Source organism: Centruroides sculpturatus, unplaced genomic scaffold (genome assembly GCF_000671375.1).
Source record: "Centruroides sculpturatus isolate CEXI.00-Female unplaced genomic scaffold, Cexi_2.0 scaffold597, whole genome shotgun sequence".
NCBI classification, from domain to species: domain Eukaryota; kingdom Metazoa; phylum Arthropoda; class Arachnida; order Scorpiones; family Buthidae; genus Centruroides; species Centruroides sculpturatus.
The window spans coordinates 138015-159673 of record NW_019384690.1 but is presented as its reverse complement, the minus strand read 5'-3'; the positions used below and the strand labels follow the sequence as shown (position 1 = coordinate 159673).

The 21659-nt window shown below is 48.5% G+C and overlaps 13 protein-coding genes across 13 annotated transcripts; 12 read left to right on the top strand and 1 right to left on the bottom strand.

The window, feature by feature from the left end:
* The first annotated feature begins 54 nt into the window (after positions 1–54).
* LOC111627183 (uncharacterized ABC transporter ATP-binding protein YufO-like) lies at positions 55–1020 on the top strand. The gene has a single exon (XM_023370752.1). It carries the CDS (start codon positions 55–57, stop codon positions 1018–1020), a length of 966 nt encoding a protein of 321 aa, XP_023226520.1.
* Positions 1021–1448: 428 nt separating this feature from the next.
* LOC111627182 (CTP synthase-like) lies at positions 1449–2183 on the bottom strand. Its single transcript, XM_023370751.1, has one exon. The coding sequence runs from the start codon at positions 2181–2183 to the stop codon at positions 1449–1451; it is 735 nt and encodes a 244-aa protein (XP_023226519.1).
* Positions 2184–3092: 909 nt separating this feature from the next.
* LOC111627180 (lon protease-like) lies at positions 3093–5338 on the top strand. The gene is given in 2 exon segments (XM_023370750.1): positions 3093–3101; positions 3143–5338. Coding segments are annotated over 2 exon segments (2205 nt in total).
* A 195-nt stretch (positions 5339–5533) lies between these two features.
* On the top strand, positions 5534–5896 carry LOC111627179 (30S ribosomal protein S10-like). Its single transcript, XM_023370749.1, has one exon. The coding sequence runs from the start codon at positions 5534–5536 to the stop codon at positions 5894–5896; it is 363 nt and encodes a 120-aa protein (XP_023226517.1).
* Positions 5827–7272, top strand: LOC111627178 (50S ribosomal protein L3-like). The gene has a single exon (XM_023370748.1). The coding sequence runs from the start codon at positions 5941–5943 to the stop codon at positions 7270–7272; it is 1332 nt and encodes a 443-aa protein (XP_023226516.1). The 5' UTR covers positions 5827–5940.
* On the top strand, positions 7272–7859 carry LOC111627177 (50S ribosomal protein L4-like). The gene has a single exon (XM_023370747.1). The coding sequence runs from the start codon at positions 7272–7274 to the stop codon at positions 7857–7859; it is 588 nt and encodes a 195-aa protein (XP_023226515.1).
* Positions 7860–9724: 1865 nt separating this feature from the next.
* LOC111627295 (30S ribosomal protein S3-like) lies at positions 9725–11292 on the top strand. The gene is given in 2 exon segments (XM_023370866.1): positions 9725–10899; positions 10934–11292. Coding segments are annotated over 2 exon segments (1008 nt in total). The 5' UTR covers positions 9725–10224; the 3' UTR covers positions 11267–11292.
* A 2583-nt stretch (positions 11293–13875) lies between these two features.
* LOC111627176 (50S ribosomal protein L6-like) lies at positions 13876–14432 on the top strand. Its single transcript, XM_023370745.1, has one exon. The coding sequence runs from the start codon at positions 13893–13895 to the stop codon at positions 14430–14432; it is 540 nt and encodes a 179-aa protein (XP_023226513.1). The 5' UTR covers positions 13876–13892.
* A 364-nt stretch (positions 14433–14796) lies between these two features.
* Positions 14797–15501, top strand: LOC111627175 (30S ribosomal protein S5-like). Its single transcript, XM_023370744.1, has one exon. It carries the CDS (start codon positions 14797–14799, stop codon positions 15499–15501), a length of 705 nt encoding a protein of 234 aa, XP_023226512.1.
* A 706-nt stretch (positions 15502–16207) lies between these two features.
* LOC111627174 (protein translocase subunit SecY-like) lies at positions 16208–16858 on the top strand. The gene has a single exon (XM_023370743.1). The coding sequence runs from the start codon at positions 16208–16210 to the stop codon at positions 16856–16858; it is 651 nt and encodes a 216-aa protein (XP_023226511.1).
* A 78-nt stretch (positions 16859–16936) lies between these two features.
* On the top strand, positions 16937–17853 carry LOC111627172 (adenylate kinase-like). Its single transcript, XM_023370742.1, has 2 exons — positions 16937–17304; positions 17388–17853. Exons 1-2 carry the CDS (start codon positions 16937–16939, stop codon positions 17851–17853), a joined length of 834 nt encoding a protein of 277 aa, XP_023226510.1.
* A 28-nt stretch (positions 17854–17881) lies between these two features.
* LOC111627171 (methionine aminopeptidase-like) lies at positions 17882–18610 on the top strand. The gene is made up of 2 exons (XM_023370741.1): positions 17882–18178; positions 18260–18610. The coding sequence occupies exons 1-2, from the start codon at positions 17882–17884 to the stop codon at positions 18608–18610; spliced, it is 648 nt and encodes a 215-aa protein (XP_023226509.1).
* Positions 18611–18916: 306 nt separating this feature from the next.
* Positions 18917–20841, top strand: LOC111627170 (DNA-directed RNA polymerase subunit alpha-like). The gene is given in 2 exon segments (XM_023370740.1): positions 18917–19401; positions 19465–20841. Coding segments are annotated over 2 exon segments (1722 nt in total). The 5' UTR covers positions 18917–19056.
* The last annotated feature ends 818 nt before the right edge of the window (positions 20842–21659 follow it).

Genomic DNA, 21659 nt, shown 5'->3' with positions numbered 1-21659 from the left:
TCTCTATGAAAAACCAACCGACGAGGGGGCTTTCAGTTGAAAAATGCGATCGAAATGAAGCACATATCGATGGTCTTTGGCAACTTCGTTGCTAACGATAAAATCGATCTAACGGTTGCCAAAAACTCGGTCCACGCTATCATCGGTGAAAACGGAGCCGGTAAAACAACTTTGATGTCGATTCTCTTTGGTCTTTACCGGCCCACGAGCGGAACGATTAAAATTAACGGCCAATTAGCCACGATTAGGTCGCCCCTTGATGCCAACCGGCTGGGCATTGGGATGGTTCACCAACATTTCAAACTGGTTGACACTTTCAGCGTTTTTGAAAACGTGACGCTCAACTCCGAAGATACTAAGCTCGGTTTTATGACTCAGTCCGAGCAGCGCAAAAAACTCCAGGCGATCATTGACCGCTACGGTCTTGACTTAGATTTAAAGCGCAAAATTTCCCAGGCCAGCGTCGTCGAGCAGCAAAGAACCGAGATCCTCAAAATTTTGGCTCGCGACGCCGATATTTTGATTTTGGACGAACCGACCGCGGTTTTAACGCCCCAGCAAATTGACGACTTTCTAGCCGCTGTCTTGAATCTTAAGGCCCAGGGCAAAACTATCGTGATCATCTCCCACAAGTTAGATGAGCTCAGAAAAGTGGCTGACCGCGCCACGATTATCCGCCGCGGAAAAGTGGTTCGGCAAGCCGAGATGGCTAAGCTAACTAACGCCCAAATCGTTCGGGCCATGGTTGGCGCCAAACCAGTCGCCCAGCGCGCTCGTAAGAAAGTTAGCCCTGGCCAACCGCTGCTCAAAATTTCCAACTTAGAAGTTAAAAAACTGGGCACCAAAGCGATCGGACTGCGCGACTTTTCGCTCAGCGTTCGCGCGGGTGAAATCGTGGCCATCTGCGGAGTTGAGGGTAACGGGCAGCAGGAGTTAATTAACGCGGTAGCGGGTCTTCAAAAAGTTGAAAAAGGCCGGGTTGAGTTTTTGCGGCCGCTTGCGCCAAGCGTTTCGCGCTGAAAAATTTTAAGCCGTCAAAAACCACCTGTTCCAAACACGGAAGTGGTTTACCAAAAAGTTGACGTTGCTCACAAATCGGTTCAAAAACGTTACCAGGTTGGCCTAGCTCACGTGCCCGCCGACCGGCATCGGTGAGGTTTGGTGCTGGATATGAACGTTTTTGAAAACGCGGTGATCCAAGATTTTCGACTGGCGCAGTTTAGTCGAGCCGGTTTTTTTCGTTTTGGGAATGTGAGAAGTTACGCGAAAAAAATCGTTGAAAAATTTGACGTACGGACGCCCCACGGCATCAGCTCTCTCGTTCGCTTTATGTCGGGTGGTAACCAGCAAAAACTGATCGTTGGTCGCGAACTTATGCGCGAACGTGCTCGCGTTTTGCTCGTTAGTCAACCGACCCGGGGCCTTGACATCGGCGCGATTAACAAAATTCACCAGTACATTTTAGAGGCTCGCCAAGCGGGNACAAAAGTTAGCGCCGCCGTTTTTTCGGCGATCGAAGCGGGAATGGCCGAGTTAGCGCGCAGTAAAATCATGTTTGGTGTGAGGCCGCTGGCGTGAAGTTGGCGCACCGAGTGCTGGGTCGGTTTAGTTTTGAATTCCTCGGAAGCTTTTAGGTAGGGAATAAACGAGCAGTGGATCAAAAAAGTTTGCCCCCGGTAGCGGTGTGAGAATTCCCAGAGCGCTTGTAAAAACGGTTGCGATTCGATGTCGCCAACTGTTCCGCCGACTTCGGTGATGATAAAGTCGGCTTTGGAACTGAGCGCGACTTGCTCGATTTTATGGATGATTTTGTTGGTTACGTGGGGAATGGCTTGGATCGTTTTGCCGTGGTAAACGCCCAGCCTTTCTTCCTCAAGCAACTCTTGCATCAATTTACCCTGGGTGTAGTTTGAGTCCTTGGTGAAAGTTTCGCCGATAAAACGCTCGTAGTGACCTAGGTCTAAGTCGGTCTCACCGCCGTCGACGGTCACAAAAACTTCGCCGTGCTGGTAGGGGCTCATCGTGCCCGGATCAACGTTATAGTAGGGGTCAAATTTTTGGACAAAAACGCGGTAATTACGGGCTTTAAGTAAACGTCCCAGCGCCGCAGCTGAGACACCTTTACCTAACCCGGATACAACTCCGCCGGTTACAAATAAGAACTTAGTGTGTTTTAAAGGCATGAAACTCCTCGCAAAATAGCTACAAAAACATTTTACTGGACCGATCCGGGGTCAGGTCGGGTTTTTTCTCGTAGAATGGAAAGGAAAGAGAGGCAGCGTTGCGAGCATTTTTTGGTTTTAGTCCCAGCCACCGGACTTTGGTCCAAAAGATTGCCCTGAGCGGTGTCATGCTCGGACTAGTTTTGCTGGCCCAGTTTTGCGAGCGCTTCACGCCGATTTTTGCCTACATGAAAATTAACGTTTCGCTGGTGTTCATTTTGCCCGTCTTTTACTTTGCCGGCTGACACTTTGGTTTGCTTTTGCTCGTTTTAAGAGCCATTTTGGGACCGCTGATCGATTCGCTAACCTTGGCGACTTTGATCGGTCACGTGATCTTATTTTTCGTGGAAGCGCTGGTGGTAATTTTGATGTACCTCTACTCGTTTGTTTTTAAAACCGTGGTCAGCCACAACTTAAAGATGCTGCTAATCATTTTGGCGACTTTAGTTAGCATTTGCTTTTTGGCCAGTTTCTTAAACGCCGCACTGTTTTTGCCGGTCTACCTTTTTTACTACGGAATCATTTCTGAGCCTACGCTGCCCCAGGCGATCGCGGTCTACGAGCAAATCAGCCCCTTTTACTTCGGGATATCCAACTACTGGACCGGCACTTTAATAGCTTACTGAGTCGGCAATTTTTGCAAATTTGGTCTCGTCCTAGCGCTTTACTTTCCGCTGGCCAAAGTTTTGCGTGGTTATTACACTCGTTAAATTTATTTAGCACTCTCGGTATTAGTCTGCTAATTTTGGTATAATTAATTCAAAAGACGCCCAAGCAGTTAAAATTAGAGTTAAAAGAGGTGACCATTGAAATATCCCGTTATAACAACTCGCGGAGTGATCGTTTTTCCCGGTTACACGAGTTCGTTAGATGTTGGCCGTAAGTCTTCGCTTAACGCGATTGACATCGCCATTTCCAAGTTCAACAACCAGTTAGTTTTAGTCTCCCAGCGCGACATTTTAAAAAACGAAGTCGGTGGCAAAAACGATCTTTTTGGCGTCGGAACTTTGGTGTCAATTAAAGTTGAACGCGAGCACCAAACTAACGCCAAAACTTTGGCCGTGACCGGACTTAAACGAGTGCGGATCAAAGAAATTAGTCTTAACGAAGGGTTTTTGGTTGAGGCCGAAATTAGCGTTTTAAAAGATCGCCAAAGCAAAACGGGTGACGAGGGCGCGCTAGTTAGCAAAATTTCCCGCAAGTTAGACGCGGTTGTCGGCAGCATGGTCAACATTCCTAAACACGTGCTCTCTTCGCTGGCTTCGGGTATTTCAGCCGGCGAGTTAGCCGATGTGATCGCCCACTACTTGCCGATCGCTTTGCCTAAAAAACAAGAAATTTTGGAAACGACCTTAGTTCCCAAACGACTCAAGTTAATTTTGCAGCACCTAGAAGAGGAGTCGCGGATTAACCAAATCGACAAAGACATTGATAAGTCGGTGCGCAAGACGCTTGATGGCCAGCAGAAGGAGTTTTTGCTGCGCGAGCGCATGAAGGCGATTAAAGAAGAACTCGGCGAAATTTCTTCCAAAGACACAGAAATTGAAGATTGAAAGAAAACGCTGGAAGATAAAAAGTACCCCGAGGAAGTGCGCGCCAAAGCGCTGGAGGAAATTAAAAAGTACGAGTCAACTCCACCGATTTCAGCCGAAGCCAACGTGATCAAGAGTTACATCGAACTGATTATTAAACTGCCTTGGAAAACTTTCACCGTTGATAACGAAGACATTCAAAAAACTAAGCACGTGCTTGACAAATACCACTACGGACTCAAAAAAGTTAAGGAGCGGATTTTGGAATATTTGGCGGTTAAAATTAACACCAAAAATTCCCACGCTCCGATCATTACTTTGCTCGGTCCGCCCGGGGTCGGGAAAACTTCGCTGGCCCGCTCGATCGGCGAAGCGATCGGTCGCGAAGTGATTAAAGTTTCACTCGGTGGTCTGCGCGATGAGGCCGAAATTCGCGGTCACCGCCGCACTTACGTGGGTGCGATGCCGGGCAAAATTATTCAAGCGGTTAAAAAAGCCCAGACTTCCAACCCAGTCATCTTACTGGACGAGATCGACAAGATGTCTTCCGATTACAAAGGCGACCCCACTTCGGCGATGCTGGAAGTGCTGGATCCAGAGCAAAACCGTAAGTTTCAAGACCACTACCTGGAGCTTGAGTACGATCTTTCCCAGGTCATGTTCATCGCGACGGCTAACTACTTAGAAAACATTCCGGCTCCGCTGATTGACCGGGTGGAGATCATCAGGCTTAACCAATACAGTTCCGAGGAAAAACTTGAGATCGCCAAACAGCACATCATTCCCCGTACGATTAACGAGAACGGATTAACTAAGAAACAGTTCGCCATTTCTGACCGCACGATTGAATACGTAATTGATAAGTACACTCAGGAAGCCGGCGTCAGAGAATTACAGCGCATCATGAGTAAACTAGCTCGGAAAGTAGTCGTTAAAAAACTGGAGGGCAAAGTTCAGGATGAGTTTCAAGTCAACCAAGAGGTGGTGGCCGAGTTTCTTGGTAAAGAAACGGTTTACAAAGAAAAACTGAAAGGCCGCGCCGAAGTTGGTCTAGTCAACGGCATGTACTACTCAGCTGTTGGCGGCGGTCTTTTACCGATTGAGGTCACGACTTATCCGACTAAGAACGGCGAAATTAAACTGACTGGCTCGATCCGCGACGTCATGAAAGAGTCACTTAACATTGCGATTGGTTACATCCGGGCTAACTCCAAACGTTTTGGCATCAATTTTGACTTTGAGAAAAACACCATCCAAGTCCACGTTCCCGAGGGCGCGATGCCTAAGGACGGCCCTTCGGCCGGCATCGCTTTTGCTACGGCCGTCATCTCGGCCTTGCTTAACAAGCCGATCGACAAAGACATCGCTTTAACCGGTGAAATTACTTTGCGAGGTAAAATTCTGCCGATCGGTGGTCTGAAAGAGAAATCACTGGGCGCAGTTGAGGCGGGCGTTAAACGAATTTTCATCCCGCGTTTTAACCAGCGTGACACCGAAGATTTAGCCACCAAAGTGCGTCAGTACGCCCAGATCATTCCGGTCGAAAACTACAACGAAGTTTTTGAGCACATTTTTTCTTCTTAAACTCAACCGGTTTTAATTTCCAGACTAATTTAACGCGCCGCTAGGTGCGTTTTTTGGGTTGATTTTTGCCGGTCGGAAAAACGATCCGAACTAGTCCTTAAATTTTTTTCTTACCTTGGTTTAAAGTCTATATAATAGTTAGGAAACTAACGGCCGTGAGGCATTAGGTTGTTGATACGCCCAAAATAGTTGTCCATGGCGGATCAAGAGTTAATGCGGAGCCAGTTCTGTTCAAGAACAAGAGGAGACAACATGTCGCAAGTGAAGATTAAAATTCGGGCCTACGAAGCAGCTCTAGTTGACCAAGCAGCCCGAAAAATCACCACCGTTGCCGAACAAGAAAACGCCAAAGTGTCAGGCCCAGTGCCGATGCCAACTCGGAAAGAAATTTTTACCGTTATCCGCCCGACTCACATCTACAAGAAATCGCGCGAACAGTTTGAAATTCGCACTCACAAACGTTTAATCGTTTTAAGTAGCGTTAGCGAAAAACTGCTCACTACGCTGAAACGGCTAGAGATTCCCTCCGGCGTTGAGATCCAAGTCGATCTTAAGTAAAAGTTTAAACAAGTTCGCTTTCAAGGCGGACCGATGGGAGAAACATGAAAGGTATATTAGGCAGAAAAGTTGGGATGAGCCAAGTTTTCAGTCAACACGGACAAGCGATTCCAGTTAGCGTCATCGAAGTCAGACCTAACGTGGTTAGCGCCGTTTTAGAGACCGAAAAACACGGCTACCAAGCTCTCCAGCTTGGCGCTTTTGACCGCAAAAAATCGACCCACAAAAAGCCATTGGTTGGACACTTTGCTAAGGCTAGCACGGTGCCCAAGAAATTTGTCCGGGAAATTCGCGGCATGCAAGGTTACCAGTTAGGCGAGCAAGTTGACAGCAGCATTTTTGAGCCGGGTCAGCTGGTGGATGTGACTGGCGTTAGCAAGGGAAAAGGTTTTGCCGGCGCGATTAAAAGACACAACCAAAAGATCGGTCCAAAATCCCACGGCGGCGGCGGCGGTTCAAAACCACTCCGCCAAACCGGTTCGCTCGGTGACATTAGCGGCAACAAAGTCATCAAAGGCATGAACATGCCTGGTCACATGGGTCACGCCCAAGTTACGGTCCAAAACTTAGAGGTAATTAGTAGCGACGCTGAAAATGATCTTCTCCTAGTCAAAGGTTCGATTCCTGGACCGGCCAAAGGATACGTGATCGTTCGCCAAGCGGTCAAAGGACTGAAAAACCGTCCGGGCGTGGAACTTGTCAACGTCCAAGAGACAATTTTGAAAAACAAATTGCTTGAGGAAGCCAAAAAAGTTGGTGCTGAAATTAACACCGACATGAGCGTTAAACAGATGCGAGAAGCGATTGCTACGGCCGAAAAAGTGCGTGAGCAAGAGGAAGCCCTCGCTCACGTTAGTCCTGAAGAGAAAAAAGTCCGCGACGAAATTAAGAACTTAACCAGCGAAATTGAGCAAATCAAAGAACTAAGCGCTAAGCAACAAAGCGAAAAAGATCACGAAGGAGTTAAGAGCAGTCAGACCAAGTTGGTCGCGCTAGAAAAACTGCTCCAAGACGCTCAGACCAAGTTGGCTCAGTTTGTTCAGTCTCAGCCAGCTGAGGCAGTTGCACCCGAAAAAAACCGCTCTGACCAAGGTCAAAAACCGCTCGATGAAAAGAGCGATGACGAAAGCCAGCCCGACCAGAAGACGCCCGTTAGACGCGATGCGCAAGCTGAGAGTGACAAAAGCGAGGCACCTGAACTAGCAAGCAAACCCGAAACCCCAGCGCCATCGGCCGACGCTAGTCCAACCGAAAGCAGTTCGGAAAACGAGCCCACTAGTTCTGAGGCTGGACCGTCTGATTCGGAGACTAAGGACGAGCCTGAAGCAAAAGATGATCGCCAAGACGAGCCTAAGAAGCCAGAAGGTGGTGAGTAATGGATTCTAAACAACCGAAAAAAGTTCACCCGCACGCGGAAAAGTCAGCCGGGTCAAGCGCTAAACGAGTCGAGGTTAAGAAAACTGAGACTAGTCAACCTAAAGCAGCTCAGCCCCAATCTAAGTTTCAGGCGGGCGCGGTTCACAAAAGCGCTGCTTCCCACTCGGCGTCTCAGCAATCTCAAGCGACTAAAACTACTCCCGCAGTTGATGCTAAACATAAGCCCGCTCAGACTAGCGTCAAACCAGCGCCAAGTCATCCAAAACAAACAACTCAGCCCGCTCATAAAGCCTCTGCTCAGAATCAGTCAAGCACTCCTAAAGCTAGTTCTGCCCCGGCGCCTAAACCAGCTGGCGGAGCATCGCGTCCTAAAATCCAACCCACTAGTCGTTTAGAACCGGCCATTTTCGCGGTCAAAGTTAACCGTCAAGCCATTTTTGACGTTGTTCTCTCCGAAAGGGCTAGTCAGCGCCAAGGCACTCACAAAGTTAAAAACCGCGCCGAAGTACGTGGTGGCGGCGCTAAGCCGTGGCGTCAAAAAGGAACTGGTCGCGCTCGAGCCGGCTCAAACCGTTCGCCGATTTGAGTCGGCGGCGGAGTCGTCTTCGGTCCAACTCCGGAAGTCAATTACCAACTGAAAGTTAACAAGCAAGTTCGTAAGTTGGCTTTCCGTTCGGCTCTCACGCTCAAGGCCAAACAAAAAGCCGTTTTTGTCCACGAGTTTAAAATCACCAAACCGTCCACAAAAGACTTTTTGAAGCAACTTGAAAGTTTGGCGCTCGGTGAGAAAATGCGCAAATTGCTCTTTGTAGGCGGAGACGAAAAAATGGCTCTATCGCTTCGCAATTTACCCCAGTGTCAAATCGTCAAGCCTAACTCGGTTCACGTCAGTCAAATTATCGGATCGGACGCGGTCATTTTTGCGCCCGAAGCTTTGACGAGCGTGGAAAGGATGGTTAGCTAATGCACGTTTCACAAGTAATTAAGTCGCCGGTTCTGACCGAAAAAACTTACCGTCAAATGGCCGAGCAAATTTACACTTTTGCCGTTGACTCCCGAACCAATAAAGCGGAAGTTAAACGAGCGGTGGAATTCATTTTCAACGTCAAAGTTAAGCAAGTTAACATCATCAAAATCGACCGTAAACCCAAAAAGATGGGTCGTTTTGCTGGTTTTAAACCGGGTTACAAAAAAGCGATCGTCACGCTCAAAGAAGGTTCAATCGCGATTTTTCCAGAGGATAAAGACGCTCAGTCAACAACTCCAACCGCGGCGATTGATGAGAATGTCGCTCCAGATCAGTCCAAGACTCCAGCCAGCGACGTAGAAGCGCGCGCGGCGGCTAAAATCGCTCAGAAAAAACAGGCTGACGTTGAAGCAGCCGAGCCATCAAAACCCGCTTTAACCGAGCCGAGCGAAACTAAAGAAACGGACGAAAAAGTCAAATCAGCCGACCAAGCAACCAAAAAGCCGGGCCAAGGAGGACAAGATGGCGCTTAAGAAGTACAGCGCGGTGACTAACGGTCGCCGCAACATGACAAGTTTAGATTTCCGCGCCAATCTCAGCACTTCGCGCCCGGAAAGATCTTTGCTGGCTAAGCAAAAGCAAACTGGCGGTCGTAACCACAGCGGCAAAATCACCGTTCGTCACCACGGCGGCCAAGTCAAACGTAAGTACCGCATTATCGACTTTAAACGTAACAAAGACAATATCCCAGCCCAAGTTAAAACGATTGAGTACGATCCAAACCGCTCGTCCAACATTTCGTTAGTCGTTTACCAAGACGGCGAAAAGCGTTACATTCTCACGCCTCGCGATTTAAAAGTCGGCCAAACGATTATCTCGGGTCCCGAGTCGGACATTAAAATCGGTAACGCTCTGCCGCTGAGTAACATCCCAGAGGGTGCTTTTGTCCACAACGTGGAACTTTACCCGGGCGGTGGGGGTCAAATCGCCCGCTCAGCCGGCTTAGACGCCCAAATTCTCGGGAAAGATGAGACCGGCAAGTACGTCATTCTCAAGTTGCGTTCGGGCGAAGTGAGACGAATTTTAGCGACTTGCCGAGCTACGATTGGAACAGTTGGTAACGAAGAACACTCGCTTGTTGACCAGGGTAAAGCGGGTCGCAACCGCCACCGCGGCATTCGTCCGACCGTGCGCGGATCAGCCATGAACCCCAACGATCACCCTCACGGTGGTGGTGAGGGTCGCCAGCCGATTGGTCGTAAAAGCCCGATGACACCCTGGGGTAAAAAAGCGCTTGGTGTCAAAACTCGTCAAACTCGCAAAGCTTCTGACAAACTGATTATTCGTCAACGAAAGGGGCGTAAATAATGGCACGTTCACTCCGGAAAGGTCCGTTTGCCGACCACCATCTACTCAAGAAAGTCGCGGCAATTTTAGAAAGCAAAGCGCCCAAACGACCGATCAAAACTTGGTCGCGTCGGAGCACGATTTTCCCAGATTTCATTGGTCTAACTTTCCAAGTTCACAACGGCCGTAAGTTCATTGATGTTTACGTGACCGAGGACATGGTTGGACATAAACTAGGCGAATTTTCACCGACGCGGACATTTAGTGGTCACGGCGCTGATAAAGGGAAGAAATAATGGCTAAAGTTGCTCAAGCTCACGTCAAAATTGAACGCATTTCGGCTCGTAAAGCCCGCCTAGTGGCCGACACTTTCCGGCGTCAGCCGATCGGTGAGGCGTTAACCATTTTGCAAAACGTTCGTAAAAAAGCGGCGCCAATTTTTATCAAACTGCTTAACTCAGCCGTGGCAAATGCGGTCAACAACCACGGACTTAACGCCGACAAACTTTTCGTCAAGAAAGTTTTGGTTGACGAGGGACCGACTTTAAAAAGGTTCCAACCCCGGGGCCGCGGCCGGGCTTTTAAAATTTTTAAACGCACGTCAAGACTAACGATTGAAATCGAGGAAAGGTAAGCGATGGGACAAAAAGTAAATCCAAATGGTTTTCGCTTCGGAATCACCAAACCGCACAATGTCAAGTGGTTTGCCAACAAGAAGGACTACGTTAAAAACTTAGTTGAGGATCAGCGCATTCACCGCTTTTTTGACCGCCAAGTGCGTACTTACAAAATCGGTCAAGTCGAAATTTTGCGGAGTCAAAACAACCAAGTTATCGTTCGTCTCCACACGGCTACGCCGGCGATTGTGATCGGATCTAACGGCGACAACCTCAAAAAACTGCACGCTGACCTAGTTAAATACCTTAAAAACCGTGCCATCAAAATTAGTCTTGACGTTCAAGAAATCGAAAGACCCGAACTGAGCGCCCGCCTGGTGGCCGAAGATATCGCCGCTAAGTTAGAAAACCGGAGCTCTTTCCGGGCTGTCCAAAAATTCGCCATTCGCCAAGCGCTGCGTAACGGCGCGCTCGGAATTAAAACGCTGGTTGCTGGTCGCTTAAACGGAGTCGATATGGCTCGGACCGAAGGCTACGCCGAAGGCGAAATGAAACTCCACACGCTTCGGCAAGATGTTGACTACGCCACCGCTAACGCCAACACCACTTACGGAACGATCGGCGTGAAAGTTTGGATTTCCAAACGTTTACCGTGGTTAGGAGGTGCTCGCCATGCTGCAACCCAAGAGAACTAAGTACCGTAAGCCACACAACATTTACCCCGACAAGAAAAACGCTACTAAGGGCAATAAAGTTGAGTTTGGTCAGTTCGGACTCCAAGCTCAAACGGCAGCCTGGGTTACCTCGCGTCAAATCGAGGCCGCTCGAATCGCGATTACTCGTCGCATGGGACGGGAAGGCCAAGTCATCATTCGCATTTTCCCGCACCTTTCCAAAACCGCCAAACCAATCGGAGTTCGTATGGGTAAAGGGAAAGGGAGCCCCGAGAAGTGGGTCGCGGTCGTGCGGAAGTACGCCGTCATGTTTGAAGTGCTCGGAGTTGACCCTGAGATCGCTTTGGCGGCTCTTAGGTTAGGCGGTCACAAACTGCCGGTAAAGTGAAAAATTTTGACCCGTCAAACTGGCGCAGGGGAGGAGTAGAGCATGGAAGTTAAAGAGTTACAGAGCAAATCAGTCTCCGAACTGCGCACTTTGATCAACGATCTTAAGGCCGAACTGTTCACTTTGCGCTTTAAAAACGCGACCGGCCAACTTGATCAACCCCACAAAATCAAGTTAGTTAAGCGTGACATTGCCCGCGTCTTCACGATCATCGCTCAGCGCCAAGCGGAAGAGCCCAAGCAGCTAGCCACTAAAGTTAGCGCTACCAAAAAACGGGCTGCAAAAAAATCAGTTTCCAAAGTTAAAAAACCGGTTCAAAAAACTGCGCCTAAGCGGACTAAAAGCGCCACTAAACCGAAAACAGCCGCTAAAAATAAGTCGGCCAAACCCAAATCGGGAGCAAAGGAGTAGAGCATGCCAAGAAACACCCGTCGTAAACAACTAGTTGGAACGGTTGTCTCAACTAAAAGCAGCAAGACGTTAGCTGTGGCGGTTGACACCTACCAAATGCATCCGATCTACGGTAAACGTTTTAAAGTGACCAAAAAGTTCGCCGTCCATGACGAAAACCAGACTGCTAAGCTGGGCGACCAAGTGCAAATCGCCGAAACTCGTCCTTATTCAAAAACGAAAACTTTTCGCCTCGTTAAAATTTTGCAGCCAAGGGTAGGTGAAGAGTAATGGTTCAAGAACTTAGTCGTGCCAAGGTGGCCGACAACACCGGCGCTAAAGAAGTTGGTATCATCCGCAACATCGGCGGATCGGTTAAAAAGACTTCTAACATCGGCGACGTAGTGGTTTGTTCGGTTAAAAAGGCGATCCCCAACGGCATGGTCAAAGAAGGTCAAGTGGTTCGCGGCGTACTCGTTCGCACCAAGTACGGGCTGCGTCGGAAAGACGGGACTCACATTAAGTTTGACGATAACGCAGTTGTCATCATCAAGCCCGACAAAACTCCCCGTGGCACCCGCGTCTTTGGTCCGATTGCTCGCGAACTGCGCGACAAGGGTTACAGCAAAATCATTTCGCTAGCCCCCGAGGTAATTTAGGAGAGCTATGAGAAAACTAAGGAAAAATGACCAGGTGGTAGTTTTGACCGGTAAACACAAAGGGACGCGCGGAACGATTATTTCGCTCGATTGGAAAAAAGGTCGCGCCAAAGTTGACAAAGTCAACGTAGTCAAAAAGCACGCCAAACCTTCCCAAACTAACGCCGAGGGCGGAATTATTGAGTTTGAAGCTCCGATTGATATCTCAAACTTAGCGCTAGTTACCAAAGGCAAAGAAGGCAAGTCAACCCGGGTGGGCTTTGCTATCCACAACCAAAAAAAGGTGCGCATTAGTAAACGGACCGGAAAGGAAATTTAGATGAACAGTCTCCGACAGCATTACCAAGAAAAAGTTAGACTTGATTTACAAACTCAGTTTAACTACCGTTCGCCGATGCAAATTCCCCGTTTGTCTAAACTAGTTCTCAACATGGGCGTGGGGCACGAAATCGCTAACTCTAAAGCAGTTGACGAGGTGGTTGAACAACTAACTTTGATTAGCGGTCAAAAACCGGTCTTGACTTTGGCTAAGAAATCGCTCGCTTCCTGGAAGTTGCGCGAAGGCATGCCTATCGGTGCCAAAGTGACTTTGCGAGGCGATAAAATGTGGAACTTTCTGCAAAAAATGATCGACATCGTCATTCCGCGTGTCCGTGATTTTCGCGGCCTTAGTCCTCAGTCTTTTGACTCGCAAGGCAACTACGCTTTCGGCGTGAGCGAACAAATCATTTTTCCGGAAATTGATTTCGACAAAGTTCGCAAAATAAAAGGTCTGGACGTGATTATCGTCACGACCGCATCCGACCAAAAAGAGGCGCTAGCGCTTTTGACTTTGCTCGGTATGCCTTTTAAGAAAGGTCGCTCCTAAGGAGGGTGTATGGCACGAAAATCATTAATTGCTAGAAATAACCAACGGATCAAGCAAGTTGAGATTAACTACGACTTGCGGGCAGAGCTGCGCGCTCTAGCCAAAAAGGGCGATAAAGATGCGCAACTAAGACTTAACAAAATGAGTCCTAATTCGTCTTACATCCGGATTCGTAACCGCGATGCTTTTGACGGAAGGCCGCGGGGCTACATGCGCCGTTTTGGTGTTTCCCGGATTAAGTTCCGCACCTTAGCCCACGAAGGCAAAGTGCCGGGCGTTAAGAAAGCGAGCTGATAGTATGTACGGAATCATAACTGATCCAATCGGTGATATGCTCATTCGGATTAAAAACGCCAACCAGCGTAAGCACAAAACCGTCGCCATTCCCTACTCCAAAATCAAACACCAAATCGTGACAATTTTGCGCGACGAAGGTTTTATTACTGATTATGAGGCGCGCGGCGAAGGGATTAGCAAGCAAATTGTGGTCGGACTCAAATACCGCGGCGACCAGCGCGTGATCGTCGGTGTCAAACGAATTTCCAAACCCGGTCTGCGCGTTTACGCCGGCTACCACAAACTGCCGCGCGTTTTGTCGGGCTACGGAACGGCGATTATTTCCACTTCGCGGGGAATTGTGACCGATCGCCAAGCGCGGGAATGGAAAGTAGGCGGGGAAGTAATCGCCTACGTTTGGTAGGAGGAAAATATGTCCAGAGTAGGCAACCGCATCTTAACTGTCCCTGATCAAACCGAAGTTCTCATCCGCGGAACGAGCGTTGAAATTAAAGGCAAACTGGGAACGCTGACTTTAGAGCATTCACCGCTGATCGCCGTCAGTCTGAATCAGAACTTGCTCGTCACCAGCCGCGCTAACGAAGAAAAATCGACCAAGCAACTGCACGGGACGACTAACTCGCTGATCAAAAGCATGCTTGACGGCGTTAACCAAGGATTTCGCAAAGAGATCGAAATTAAGGGAGTCGGTTACCGAGCTAGTTTACAAGGTTCCAAATTAACGCTCAGCGTCGGTTATTCGCACCCGATTGTCCTAGATGTTTTCCCAGACGTTAAAGTCGAAGTTCCTAAGCCAAGCATTGTGATTGTGAGCGGGATCGACAAACAGCGGGTGGGTCAAATGGCGGCGATTATCCGCCAAGTGCGCCGTCCTAACCCTTACTCAGGAAAAGGGATCATGTACAAAGACGAAAAAATTCGTCGTAAAGAAGGCAAGACTGCCAGCAAGTAGAGGTGTTTATGAAAAAAACTAGTCGTAACCAGTACCGTCAGCGGAAACACTTAAAAATCCGCCAAAAAATCCACGGCAGCGCCGAGCAACCGCGCTTAAACATTTTTAAATCTTTGCGCCACATTGAGGGGCAACTGATTAACGATGACAAACGTCAAACGCTGGCCTACGCTTCAACCCGCCAACTGAAACTTAAGCACGGCGCTAACTTAGCCGGAGCAACCAAGGTTGGTCAAATCCTGGGAGAAAAAATTCTTAAACTAGGCGTTAAGCGGGTGGTCTTTGACCGCTCAGGTTACGTTTACCACGGCAAAGTCAAAGCTTTTGCCGATGCCGTCCGAGATAAAGGAGTAGAATTCTAACTATGTCAGAAACTAAGCCGCTTAAGCCCAAAACACCTTTGTCGAGCGAATCCAAAGATTTCCGGATTCCAACCGCTGGTCGTCGCCGTCCAGCTCACGCTCAACCAGCTAATAAAACTGGCTCCGACCGCCAACGCGGTCCAAACCAACGTCGTTTCCGCTCCCGTGCTAAAGACGACGGACTTGAATTTAGCGAAAAAGTGGTTGATATCTCGCGCGTAACTACCGTGGTTAAAGGTGGACGTCGCTTCAGTTTCTCGGCTGTTGTTGTTGTTGGTGACAAAAAGGGCAGCGTGGGCTGGGGTCATGGCAAAGCTAACGAAGTGCCCGATGCGATTAAAAAAGCGATTAAAGATGCTCGCAAAAGACAAGTCAAAGTTCCGATCATCGACAAGCGCACCGTACCCCACGTTCAAAGCGCTAAGTTTTTAGCTTCCAAAGTGATGGTTAAACCAGCTCCGCGCGGAAAAGGTATTGTCGCTTCGGGGGCAGTCCGAGCGGTGGTTGAACTGGCTGGCTACAAAGACATTTACACCAAAAGTCTCGGTTCGCGTTCCAAAACCAACGCGATTAAAGCGACTATTAAAGCTCTATCGGAACTAAGAACGGTTGAGCAAATCGCCGAAATGCGTGGCGTTAAAATTAGTCATTTCAGACTTAAAAAGCCGGGAGGTGAGAAAAATGCAGTTGCACACACTGAGTCCTAAAGAAGGTGCGCGCCAACGTAAAATTCGTGTTGCCCGTGGTCACGCTGGTCGGCGTGGTAAGCAAGCTGGCCGTGGTCAGTCGGGACAAAACAAACGCGGGTCAACCCGGCCAGGGTTTGAAGGTGGACAAAACCCGTGGTTTCGTCGTCTGCCTAAACGCGGGTTTAAAAACGTTAACCACGTGGAATACCAAATTGTTTCGCTGACTAACTTAAGCAAGAAGTTTCCGGCTGGTTCGGAAGTTGACCGTCTAGCTTTGAAAAAAGCTGGTCTAATCGCTTCGGTTAGTTTACCGGTCAAAGTCTTGGCCAACGGCAAACTGACTCACAAAGTTAGTTTAAAAGTCAACGCTATTTCCAAAACAGCTCGCCAAGCGGTTGAAAAAGTCGGTGGTAAGGTAGAGGTGCTCTAGGGCATGAAGCTAGCACTGCAAAAATTCGGCCGTTTGGTCGCGAACGGATTTTTTGGTTTCCGCAGCTACTTCAAAAACAAAACTTTACTCAAGCGGATTCTCTACACGATTTTGCTCATTTCGATTTTCCGGATCGCCGCGACGATCACGATTCCGATCGTCAAAGTTAACCAAGACTTAGTTGAAAATTCGACTTCGCTGATCGGAATGCTGAATTTAATCGGCGGCGGCGCGCTTTCTAATTTCTCGATCGTTGCGCTCGGCATTTCGCCCTACATCACCGCTTCGATCATCATGACACTGCTCCAGTCGGAAGCTTTCCCGGCTATTTACCGCCTAGCTCACTCGGGTCCAGTCGGCAAACGAAAGATCGCCTTTGCGACGCGCATTTTGACGATTTGCTTTGCGATTGTCCAAGCTATGACGGTGATCCAGCAGTTCCGAATTAGTCAGCACGTTGAACTTCTGGCGCCGGCCGATAACGTCTGGTACCAGTACTTAGTCATTCCGCTGATTCTTTTAGCCGGCTCTTTGTTCTCGCTGTTTTTGGGCGAGCAAATTACTTCCCGCGGAGCGGGCAACGGAATTTCTTTGATTATCTTCTCGGGGATCGCGGCTGATTTGCCGGCCAAGATCCGCCTTGCTTACAGCTATTTTGTCTCAACTAGTCAAGGCGGTTCGTTTGTCGGCGGCATGAACTTTATCGTTCACTTCAGCGTTTTTGCCGGCTTAATTTTCATCGTTACTTTCTTTCACAAAGCCGAGCGTCACATTCCGACTCAGCAAACGGGTAGCGGACTGACGCGCGACGTTAAACAAATGTCGCATTTACCGATGAAAGTTAACCCAGCCGGTGTTATGCCAGTCATTTTTGCGATGACAATTTTACTTTTACCGCTCACGATCACTGGTTTTCTCCACCACCAAGATCCAGCCCGTCAGTGAATAGAAAACCACCTTCGCTTGACCGATCCGCTTGGTTTAGGTATTTTCGTACTGATCATTTTCGTTTTCTCGGTTGTGATGAGTTTGATCACTTTTAATCCCTACACCGTGACGCAAAACTTCAAAAAGAGCGGCACCTTTATCCCCGGCATTCGACCCGGCCAAGAAACCGAGAAGTACTTGACTGGGATTGTGATGCGTCTAAGCGTTTTTTCTGGTTTTTACTTGTCGGCCATTTCCGCGGTTCCGTTCATTGAGCAAATGATCGGCATTCCTCAGCCTTTCACGATTAGCGGCACTTCGCTGATCATCCTTGTCTCAGTTGCGATCGAAACGCTGGAGCACGTGCGGGCTCGCGACACAACTCAAACCATTTCCCGGGCTCGTGAGCAAGTTTTGCGCACCATTGACAGCGATAAAGATGGACAATCGGGTGGTCTCCTTTGGTAGGTAACTTCATCTTCCTGGGCCCGCCTGGGGTTGGCAAAGGCACTTTATCAAAGGGGTTGGCGGATCATTACCATTTAAGCCACATCTCCTCGGGCGAAATTTTTCGCCAGGCGGTTCGGAGCGGTTCTGAGTTAGGTAAAGAGATTCAAGCAACGTTAGCCAAAGGCGCTTACGTGGACGACAAGTTGACTAACCGCGTTATTTACCAGGCGATAAAATCAAGTCATGACCGCGGCCAAGGCGTGATTTTAGACGGCTATCCCCGGACACTTAACCAAGCTCACTTCCTAGAAGATAAGGGCGTTAAAATTGACCACGTGATTTGGTTAGACGCTCCGATTGAAGTGATTGTGAGCCGGCTAATTGGCCGCGGCCGAGCCGACGACAGTCCCGATACGATTAGACAACGCATTGAGGTCTACCGCTCGCAAACTCAACCGCTAGTTGATTATTACCAGGCCCATAAAACGGTTCTAAAACTTGACACCAGCGGAAGTAAAGAGCAAAATTTTCGCGCTCTGATCGCGAGGCTTGAGCGTGATTAGCATTAAGTCGGCCCAAGAAATTGATCACATGCGCCGATCGGGAGCCATTCTAGCCCAAGTTAAACGTGTTTTGCGCCAGGCGATTAAACCCGGTGTGAGCACCGAGCAGTTAGATAAGCTGGCTAGCCAGACGATTGCTAAACTGGGAGGTCAACCCAGTTTTTTGGGCTACCAGGGCTACCCTAAAACGATTTGTGCTTCGGTCAACGAGCAGATGATTCATGGCCTACCTAACTCGCGCCAGTTAGCCGCGGGTGACCTACTTAAAATTGACGTAGGCGTCAAATACCGCGGTTACCACGCCGACAGCGCTTTCACGGTTGAGGTTGGTCAAACGAGTCCGGCGGCTCAAAAGTTAATCGCTGTCGCTCAGGCGGCTTTTTGACGCGGAGTAGATGCGATCAAGCCCGGCGCTCGCGTGGGCGATATTGAAAATGCCATCGGGTCTTATGTGCGCGGACAAGGTTTGTGCGTTCCGAGCGACTACAGCGGCCACGGAATCGGACTCGCTCTTCACGAAGAGCCCTCGATCTTTAACGACGGATTAGCCGGACGCGGGCCGCTTTTGCGCGATGGAATGACGATTTGCATCGAACCGATGATTTTGCAAACGAGTTCAAACGTCAAAGTTTTGGATGACGGCTGGACGGTGGTTGCTAGTGACGGCAAACTGACTGCTCACTACGAAGAAACAATTTTAATCGAACATGGCCGAGCGGTCGTTTTAACCCAAGAAGGGGGTGAAGCAGATGGCTAAAGACGCAATTCGTGTCAAAGGCGTAGTCAAGGCGGCTCACTCGATGAGTGAGTACGAAGTAGAGTTAGAAAATGGCATCACGGTTCACGGCACCATTTCTGGCAAAATGCGCGTGCACCACATCCGGATTTTGCCGGGAGACAAAGTCGAAATTGAACTCTCGCCTTACGATTTAACCCGCGGTCGAATCACCTACCGGCATTAGAAAAAATATCGCTTTTTTATTATTTACAGACCGTTTTTGTGTTAGAATAAAACAGTTATTCGGGCGTCTGTGCGCCCACAATTACGCTTTAAGATCGGAGTTGTTACGTGAAAGTTCGTACGTCAGTCAAACCAATTTGTCAAAACTGCCGCGTGATTAACCGCCATAAGTCGGTGCGGATTATTTGCGTCAACCCTAAACACAAACAGCGCCAAGGGTAAAGGAGTCAAGCAGCACACTTATGGCTAGAATCGCTAACGTTGAGATACCAAACGACAAAAGGGTCGTTATTTCGCTGACTTATATTTACGGGATTGGCAAATCCCTTTCCAAGCAGATTTTAAGTAAGACTCAAATCAGCGAAGACATTCGCGTCAAAGATTTGAGCGAAGATCAGCTCCAATCAATCCGTCAGGAAATTAAGAGTTACTTAATCGAGGGCGAACTGCGCCGTGAAGTGGGTGCTAACGTTAAAAGACTCAAAGACATCAAAAATTACCGCGGGATTCGCCACCGGAAAGGACTGCCGGTGCGCGGCCAAGTGACTCAGAAAAACGCACGCACTCGTAAAGGACCACGCAAAACTGTGGCCGGTAAGAAGGGTTAGTCAATGGCAACTAAAACTGCAACCAAAACTAAGAAATCTAAGAAGAAACGCGCCACGATTGTGACTGGCGTGGCTCACATTCACGCGACTCACAACAACACAATTATCAGTTTTAGCGATCCTAAGGGTGCTGTCTTTGCTTGGTCTTCGTCGGGAGCAATTGGCTACAAAGGCACCAAAAAATCAACACCTTACGCCGCTTCTTTAGCAGCTAATTCAGCCAGCGAAAAAGCCAAAGAATTCGGTCTTAAAGAAGTGGTTGTTAAAATCAAAGGGACCGGACCCGGCAAAGATGCGGCTCGTAAACAAATCGAAGTTTCGGGCATTAAAGTGATGAGCGTTAAAGACGTAACTCCGATTCCTCACAACGGAACTAGGCCACCCAAAAGAGTTATCAAACGACTCAGTGCGAGAAAGTAGGTTGAGATGAAAAAATTCGCGATTTTAAATTACAACGAAGTAGCTAAACGGAAAGTTAACAACTACGAGACTGCTTTTACGATTGAACCGTTAGAGCGCGGCTTTGCCAACACGCTTGGTAACGCGGTGCGCCGGGTTTTACTTTCTTCAATCACAGGCGTGGCTCCCTTCGCGGTCAAAATTCAAAACGTTCAACACGAATTTGAAACTTTGCCCGGCGTGGAAGAGGACGTGGTTAAACTGATTTTGAACTTAAAAAAGGCGCGTTTTGTCTACAACCGAGAACTGATTAGCGAAGGCGACGTGGTGCGGGTAACGCTTAAGGCCGACAAAGGTCAAATTACGGCCGGTGATTTACAAACTCCTTCCGGCTTAGACGTGGTCAACCCGAGCCAGCCAATTGCCAAGGTCACTAAAGCGGGTGCTTTGAAACTAGAAATGTTCGTGACAACTGGTCGCGGCTACGTTTCCTTTGAAGAAAACAAGCAAGTCATCAAAGTTTTATCCAACAAGATTGAGTCTAAAATCCAACTCGGTTCGCTAATTGCGATCGACTCGGACTTTTCACCGGTTGAAAGAGTTTCCTTTGAAGTCACCGAACTTAACACTTCCTTTGCGATCATTCAAGAGAGATTAGTTTTAAACGTTAAAACCGACGGGTCGGTTGAGGCCAAGGAAGCGCTTGCCCAAGCGGCCAACATTTTGATGTCGCATCTAGAAGTTATGGCGCAAGTTTCCAACTTGGAACGGGAAACCGTTTTTATGTCCCACGAGGAAATTCAGAAAAAACCGGTTAACAAAACGATTCCGATTAGTCAACTTGAACTATCGGTTCGCTCCTTTAACTCGCTCAAACGTGCCGGTTACAACACGCTGGAAGATTTAGCCAGTCTAACGGCTAAAGAGCTGAGCGACATTCGCAACTTAGGCAAAAAGTCTGAGCAAGAGATTATCGCTAAGTTGGAAGAGTTTGGCATTAGCTTGGAGGACGGAGAGTAAGATGGCTAACCCGACCCAAGTGTTTCGCCGCGACAGCACGTGAGAAAAAGGCGTGATGCGTAATTTAGCCAGTCAACTAGTTGCCCACGGCCGCATCTTAACGACCGAGTCGCGCGCGAAAGTTTTAAGACGTTACGTTGACCGACTAATCACCCAGGCCAAAACTAACACGCTTGCTTCGAGGCGCCGAGCGGAGTCTTTTTTGCGACCGATTGAAGTACAAGGCCAACCGATTGGCAAGTACCTTTTTGAAAAAATTGGACCTAAATACCAAACACGTAACGGTGGTTACAGCCGAATTATCAAAGCCCCTAGTCGGCCAGGCGATAACGCCAAAATGGCTTACATTGAACTAATTTAAGTCTTATCTGTACCAGTTAATAACTCCCGAGTTGTATAATTTAAATAGAGAGTTGTCTAGATTGCGAATGTACAGTACAGAAAAGACGGTGAGAAATGCGGCACAAACTTTTTGGTTTGTCAGCGGCGGTGCCTTTTGCAAGCACAGTGGTTTTAGCTTGCGGCGCCGCTAGCGGTTGGGAAGAGGATTTTGTTGATTATGCCAAGCTCCGCGAGGATGCTTACGACATGAAAGAATTGCTGAACAAAATCCCCGATCAAGTTCCTACAATTTACAAAAGCAGTTTACCGAGTTCAATTGGTCCGGTCGGCTTAATCGTTTCTGAAGAACAACTCGGTATCGAACTTAAGATTCAACACGCCACGATTAAGCCGGAGTTTACAATTGCTGATATCAGTAATAAGCAAGGTAAACTTTGGATTCAAGTTCGTTTGATCAACAACTGAATTTTTCGTCA

What these genes read in the sequence shown, in the direction of transcription:
- LOC111627183 (XM_023370752.1), top strand. Translation starts at nt 55, where the DNA reads ATGAAGCACATATCGATGGTCTTTGGCAACTTCGTTGCTAACGATAAA.
- LOC111627179 (XM_023370749.1), top strand. Translation starts at nt 5,534, where the DNA reads ATGGCGGATCAAGAGTTAATGCGGAGCCAGTTCTGTTCAAGAACAAGA.
- LOC111627178 (XM_023370748.1), top strand. Translation starts at nt 5,941, where the DNA reads ATGAAAGGTATATTAGGCAGAAAAGTTGGGATGAGCCAAGTTTTCAGT.
- LOC111627177 (XM_023370747.1), top strand. Translation starts at nt 7,272, where the DNA reads ATGGATTCTAAACAACCGAAAAAAGTTCACCCGCACGCGGAAAAGTCA.
- LOC111627176 (XM_023370745.1), top strand. Translation starts at nt 13,893, where the DNA reads ATGTCCAGAGTAGGCAACCGCATCTTAACTGTCCCTGATCAAACCGAA.
- LOC111627175 (XM_023370744.1), top strand. Translation starts at nt 14,797, where the DNA reads ATGTCAGAAACTAAGCCGCTTAAGCCCAAAACACCTTTGTCGAGCGAA.
- LOC111627174 (XM_023370743.1), top strand. Translation starts at nt 16,208, where the DNA reads ATGACACTGCTCCAGTCGGAAGCTTTCCCGGCTATTTACCGCCTAGCT.
- LOC111627172 (XM_023370742.1), top strand. Translation starts at nt 16,937, where the DNA reads ATGAGTTTGATCACTTTTAATCCCTACACCGTGACGCAAAACTTCAAA. An exon ending in CAATCGGGTGGTCTCCTTTG is followed by an intron (nt 17,305 to 17,387) that starts GTAGGTAACTTC and finishes TTACCATTTAAG; the next exon opens with CCACATCTCCTCGGGCGAAA.
- LOC111627171 (XM_023370741.1), top strand. Translation starts at nt 17,882, where the DNA reads ATGCGCCGATCGGGAGCCATTCTAGCCCAAGTTAAACGTGTTTTGCGC. An exon ending in ACAGCGCTTTCACGGTTGAG is followed by an intron (nt 18,179 to 18,259) that starts GTTGGTCAAACG and finishes GATGCGATCAAG; the next exon opens with CCCGGCGCTCGCGTGGGCGA.